At 48.4% G+C, this 6,689-nt stretch overlaps 1 protein-coding gene across 1 annotated transcript; it reads right to left on the bottom strand.

Moving 5' to 3' along the window:
• Positions 1-304: 304 nt before the first annotated feature.
• Positions 305-2,878, bottom strand: SLITRK2 (SLIT and NTRK like family member 2). Its single transcript, XM_062584671.1, has one exon. The coding sequence runs from the start codon at positions 2,876-2,878 to the stop codon at positions 305-307; it is 2,574 nt and encodes an 857-aa protein (XP_062440655.1).
• Between the last annotated feature and the right edge of the window lie 3,811 nt (positions 2,879-6,689).

Raw genomic sequence — 6,689 nt, 5'->3', positions numbered from 1 at the left:
ATTTCTTTCCAAATCAAAAAAAAATATGCAAGATCTAGTACAGAAACGTACATTTGCAGAGACAGTTCCTACAGAAGGGTCAAAAGGAGAGAGATGTAGAAATAACTTAAAGGGAATGTTGCGAATACAGCACCATATCCCTGCTATGCTGTAAGGGTTCCATTTCTCTCTCTCACTCTCTCTCTAATTTAAAAAGTGGAAATGCTGGGAGTGTGACAGATCACATAAGTATTGAGTTCAGAATTAATCAAAGTTGATGTTAAGCTCATAAAAAAAAAAAATCCTGCATCTCCCCCCTCCCCCCTCACAGCTGACTGATTGCAGTTTGTTTTTCCAGAACTTCGAGGTAGTCTGGTTCTGTTTGTAGCTTTCCTTGGAGTAAAGGATGCTCGGGTTTAGATTGTTCTGCAAAATATTTCCTGGGAGTTCCATATAAAACAGTTTTATTTATCCTGTCCTGGTTTTGGCGTCTTGATTCATAGGAAGGGGCAAACTGCCTTTTGGGTAAGGTGCAAAAATTATAATGAACTAATCCTCCGGTGGGGAGTTCCTTGACCCTTTCTGCAATATTTTGATACAGCAGTTCTGGTTCCCTTGGCGAGGACTGCTTTTCCAGTAATTCAGCTGCACTGATTGTAAATGCAAGAGTGGCAGGATCTTCCTTTTTATGGTCAAGATTGCTGTAACTGAACTCATGGAGATTCCGGTAATAAGCAACTGGATCCCCTTCCTTTTGCATGTAGATTGGGTTTTGGCACATCTGTCCAACAGGAGGGGGGATGTAGTTATAAACATGCCCTTCAGTTTTATCGTGGCTCTCAGTGTTGTAAGACCCATACTGGAGCTGAAATGAACTTATATCTAAGTTGTTTGCACTGCTGGGCATGCTTTGCACCCCCTTCCGACGCTTAAGGACAAAGACAAACAGGCCTGCCCCAAAACAGACCGACAAAATAAACACAACCAGCAAGCCTAAAATTAAGACAGACAGTGGGACTTCGGTGTGTATTTCTGGATAGGAGCTAGGCGAGATACCAGGGAGATGGGGTGGGTCTGTGTTCTGGTTCATGGGTAGGAGAGACGAATCAGACAAGTTCGGGTTCTCTGGGCAGATGGCTTCTTTGCTGAGGAATTTCAGATGCTCTCCAGAGTGCTTGATGGGGGACTCGCATATGACTTCATTGATAACTACAGGGGGATTTGCCTGCTGGTTGTTCTGGTCAGTGACTCGCTCTATCCAGTTCCTCAGCCCCATGATGTCACACGTGCAGTCCCATGGGTTCTCCTGAAGGTCTATCTGAATTAGGGCCGAGAGCTGGTCCAAGACCCCTCTCACAGGCAGGTGTGAGAAATGGTTGTTTCTAAGGTTGAGTCTAGTGAGAGAAGTGCCACCAAAGACATTGTCAGGCAAGTATCTGAGCAGGTTGTTATTGAGAAATAACAGATGAAGATTACTGAGAGCATCAAAGGTGCGTGGCAGGATCTCCTTAATGACATTATACTCTAGGTAGAGATACTGCAGGCTGTGCAGCCCATCAAACATAGAAGGGTACAGAATCTCAAGGTAGTTACCATTAAGATAAAGTCTACGTAAACTTGTGAGGTTTGTAAAGGCACCTTCTTGTATCACTGCAATTCTGTTGTTTCCAAGATGTAACAAATCCAGAGAGCTGTACTCTATGAGATCAGTTCTATAAATGACCTGTAGATAGTTACTGGTAAGGTAAAGTTTCTTTGGACTGGTTGGCTTAGGGTGCAGATCAGAGATGTTACTGATCTTTTTCTCTTGGCAGTTCACATTTAAGCCATTGTCTGAGCTCTGCGAAGTACAGATGCAGCCAGCTGGGCAAGTGATGGGCACAGGAGACTTTGTCTGGTAAACCATGATAGGTCCAAATATTTGTCTGTCTTTTGACACAGTGACCCGGGGTGTGGGCCGGTTCCTGGTTTTGGGGGGCCGGCTGGCTTTTGGGGCTCTGGTGGGACTGATGGCAGAGTTGGCTGTAGGTGATAGCCTCAAGATGTGTGGGTCTGAAAGAACAGGTTGCTTTTCCCGCTGGTTTGAGTCACTGGAGCTTTTCCTAGGGCAGAGATCTTGCCTGGTGAGCTGGGTCACGTCTTTCCCATGCAGCCTGAAGGGCGTCTCGCAGACTATCTCACCCACAAAGACAGTGATGGTGTCTAGCCAGGCCTTGAGGGGCAGCAGGTCGCAGGTGCAGTTCCAAGGGTTTTCCTCCAGCTGGATTTCCATGATGCCTCCAATGTGCTCCAGCACACCAGCAAAAGGCATCATCTTCAGCCGATTTCCCCGCAGGTCCAGATGGGTGAGTAGCACAAAGCGGAAGACATTGCTGGGCAGGGACAGCAGGAGGTTGTCATTGAGAATTAACACCTTGAGCTTGTTCAGCTTGCTGAAGGCCCCCGCCTCGATGGCACTGATGTAGTTGTAATCAGCCTGCAGGTACTCCAGGCTCTCTAAGCCCAGGAACGTGTCCTCCCTCAGCACTTCCAGCTTGTTGTTATTGAGGTGCAGCCTCTTGAGGGTGCGGAGGCCACTGAAGGCCCCTGTGCGGATCTCCTGCATGTCGTTGTTCCCCAAGTGAAGGGTTACGGCATTGGAGTAGTTGACGAACTCATTGGGGAAGAGTCGGGTCAGTGCATTGCCGTTGAGGAAGAGCTGATAGATCTTAGATGGTGGCGGCTGGAGGAGGCTGACAGTTGTAAATCCTTTGTTTTCACAATTAATGTTCAGCACGTTCTCCTTCTCCTCGCAAGGGCAGCGGCTCTTGCTGCAAATGTCTTTGGCAGGTTTGCGACTCTCTGTCTGCGAGATCCCAGCCACTGTTAACAAACTGAGCAACCAAACACCCTTCAGCATCTTTATGCGCCGTTGATCCCCACTCCGGTACTTACAGTCAAACCTTTGAGGCAGGTAAGGAGAGAAAGAAGAAACCCCCAATGAAAACGGCCAGGAGCAGAGGCTATGAGGGGAGGGCTGCAAGAAGGGGCAAGGCAGCCACTTGCAAAACTCCCCTCTTTCCCCCCTACCCGCCGCCGCCGCTCTCAGATAGTGCCCCCGGAGCTGCCCTGGGAGCAGCTTTTCCTCCCTCGCCGTCGGAGGCCACCGAAACGCGGCTCCGGGGAGCCCCCGGCGCCCGCCCGCGCAGCGGCGCCTCCGCACCCGCGGCCCCGTCCTCCGCGCGCGGGGCGCTCCTCAAACCCTACCGTCCGGCTACGCTTAATTATTATTATTTTTAAATCGGAGCCGGGGGTGGGGGGGAGAAGGATAAATCCTTGCCAGCCCTCCCTGCCCCCTCCCCCGGAGCTGGGTTCCCACGAGTCGAGGTCCTTTCGCCTGCCCTCATCCCCAGCCCCGGCCTCCAGCGCTGCCCCGAAACTCCCCGGCTCCTACCTGCTTCCGAGGCGGCCGAGCCGGACGGGGGCGCGGACGGGGGCGCGGGGCAGGAGAGCCGGGGGCCGCCGCCGCCGCCGCGGAGCGCCGCTGCCGCCGCCGCGCCCCAGCAGCCCGGCGCCCGGCGGCGAGAGGCATCGCACTACTCACGCGTCAGGAGGAGCCGCCGGTGCCGTGGCGGTGGCCGTGCCGTGCCGTGCTGTCCCGTGCCGTGCCGTCGGCGGGAGGCTCGGCTCGGCGCGGCGCGGCGCGGCGGCCCCCCTGCCGCTGCCGCTGCCGGGAGCGCGGCCGGCTCTGCGCGCAGCGCGGCTCGGCGCGGGGCTTTTGCCGGCTGCCCCGCACGGAGCCGGGCTGACGTCACGCCGGGGGAGGGGGACACGTTTTTTCCCAGCCTTCCCCCCCCACTTTTTTTTCCTTTTTTTCTTTCTTTCTTTCTTTTTTTCCCCCCCTTCCTTGCCAGCTGGCTCCCGCAGCCGAATTCACTCCTGGCCTGGTTGTTTATCATGGAAACGCTGTGACAGCACCTGCAGCCGCACCGCGCCCAGGACAGCGCGGGGACTCGGGAGCTGGGGGAATGGAACAAGGTAAAAAGCAGATTTACCTAGGTCCGGAGGATTTTTGGCCCTGAGTCCCTAAATCTGTGCCCTCAAAATAGAGAACAAGTCAAGCAGCTGCTTCAGCACAAGCTAGCGAGCAAGCACACGCGCACACACACACGCGCGCACACACACAGTCTGGCTCTTGGAGCAGGGATACTGTGAAAACCGTATCTGGCATCGGCACCTACCCCCTTTTTGGCTCCAGCAAAACCCTACTTCAAAATTTCAGTGCCCAGCTCTGTCCAGCGCATTGATATTTTGAAGATATTCAGGGGAGTTCAACACCTTTCCACTAAATTAGGCTGACAGGTAATGGAAGATGTGCACCTAAATTCTCTGTGATGCTCGGAAAGCTCAGTTGAGTGCTGATCAGCCAATACCACATCTAATGTGATCATTCACAGTGGCTAGACTAGTCCCACTGCCAAATTGCAATGTTATAGCATAGAATTTGGCTGCATTTTAAAAGAACAAGCGATTAGATTTGGGTTATTGTGGCTTCCCTTAAGCACAACGCACTGGGTACAGATGTATTTGATGTAAAAGGATGGCTGCACTTGTTCTCTATCTAGAAAGTAAAACTTTGGGATTACACTGGGAAAAAATAGACACTCTACAATGAATTTTTAAAGCATTAATATGGCAGGATGCATTACAACCAGATTTTTGTAGAGAACTAGAAGTGCTTCTCTTAGTCTCTAGAATGTAGAGGTTTGCTGCCAAAAGGTTGCTGGACTTGGCAAGACTGGTACTGTCATTTTTCATTATTCTTTAACTATTAAGCGTTAGAGCCCACATTTTAGGAGAAGCAAAAATGTATTATCTATTTTTAAGGTGGATTTGAAATCAGAAAAGGTAGCATCCTTCAGCATCCAGCACAGATGTCTTTGCAACACTACTGAGCAGGAATATGCTGGAGTTTGCATTTGAAATTGGAGCAGCTGCACTTTTCTGCTTAGAATTTGGAGAGGTCATGGAAAAAGCAGGAGTGTCCCATGCTGGAGCATGCTTTTGGTGTATTGCTGCATCTAATTTCAACAAGATTGGGATTTTGAGATGCACTCAGAGCAGCTCCATTTCTCGCCTGTTTATCCGTCTGAATTTGGGAGCAAAATGTTTACATCAGGAAAGATACATGTAGTAGATTGGGGGTTTTGCAACACTAATACACCAGGAGCTATTTTTTTTTTCTGCAAGATTTTTTGTTCATTTTCTGCTTGGTTTCTCTTTAAGCATTATAATATGGTGATTGGGAGCAAAATTCAACTAGTTCCAGCGTGTTTCAAATCTTATTTTCAAATCTTTGTAGGAAGTGCAGGGGCATGAGCCTAAAAATAGAAGGTAAAAGGTAGATAGGTTTTGTTTTGTTCTGTTTTGTTTTGTTTTTCTGAAGGTAGTGACTGGGAGCATATTTATACACATGCTTGCCCACGCTCTAACACATGCACACACACGCACAGGTACACACATGCTCCTGTAACCTACCTCAAGCACATCCCATCTGAGCAGCACTTCACAGTGTCCCTAACACCTGCAGGGTTCTTGCCAACATGCAGCAAAAGCTGAGGACAGAAGTCCAGCGCATATTGCTCTCATCTTGCAGTGTACATATGTCTCTTGTGCATGACTTACACTGATGTGCAGCTTTCTGGTGAGCCAGGATCATGTCCTGGAATTGGTTCATGGGGCAGCATTTATTGTCGCACTTGCCTGTGTTTACTAGTACCTACGAAATGTGTTTGTGATAACTGCTGATGCTGCCTGTGAAGGGAAAGTATACGCCTGACATGCCTCAGCAGTAATTACCAGATTCATGTGGGATGGAAGGAACAGCATGTTAGGGGATTGCAACAGTAATAAGACACAGCGATGATACTGATTCCATTACACTGCAAATGCATGCATATAATAACCACCATTGTAGGAGGAGGAATAGAGATTTTTTTTTTTTAAAAAAAAAAAACAGCTACAGCTTTTTATTTAGGAACAAAGTCACGATTTCTCAGCATGCCAGAAGTGTTTTATAATCCCTTCAATTAAAAATACAGGATATAAAATAGTAACTTTTCTTTCATCACCTGCTTTGCTGCCTTTTTATTTTGCAGAAAAATTCTCAGGCTGTGACTCTGGAAGCCTCAGGAAATGTAAGGCCACGAAGTAGGTTGATACTGCAGTCTGTGGTGCTTTGGGAAAACACAGTCTAGTCAGTAAGGATTGTGAAGGTTTCAGTTTTCCCTAATTACTTTTCTATAGTCCCTCATTGTCCTTTTTGGAGCAAAGTTATGAAGACTTAGTACAGATTCATAAACTTACAGATTCCTAGATAAAGGGACCATTAGGAATCTAGAATCTTGCATAACCCAGGCCATCAGCTGAATTGGAATTAATTCCTGTTTAAAGTAGATCATACTTCCCTGGGGTGGGGAGGAGGAGGGGGAGACAATAACATATCCAGGCATATTTTAGTGATTGCCCATGATGAAAATCCACCATAATATTTGGTAAATTGTTCCATTATCATCTTCCATTGCTAAAAAAATTGTGCTTTCTGTATAACTCTGCATCTGGTTAGCTTCGGTTTTAGTTTTTAACCTGTGTTATATCCTTGTTTACTTACTGAAGAGCCCTTGATTATCCCAAGTCTCTTTCTGTGGTGCATTCAGGTATAAACAAAATGC

This window comes from Rhea pennata, chromosome 11 (genome assembly GCF_028389875.1).
Source record: "Rhea pennata isolate bPtePen1 chromosome 11, bPtePen1.pri, whole genome shotgun sequence".
NCBI lineage: Eukaryota > Metazoa > Chordata > Aves > Rheiformes > Rheidae > Rhea > Rhea pennata.
The sequence above is the reverse complement of the archived record's forward strand: the minus strand, read 5'-3'. Positions and strand labels throughout refer to the sequence as shown.

Bases quoted from the DNA above. Each gene is read 5' to 3' on its own strand.
- SLITRK2 (XM_062584671.1), bottom strand. From the start codon at position 2,878: ATGCTGAAGGGTGTTTGGTTGCTCAGTTTGTTAACAGTGGCTGGGATC.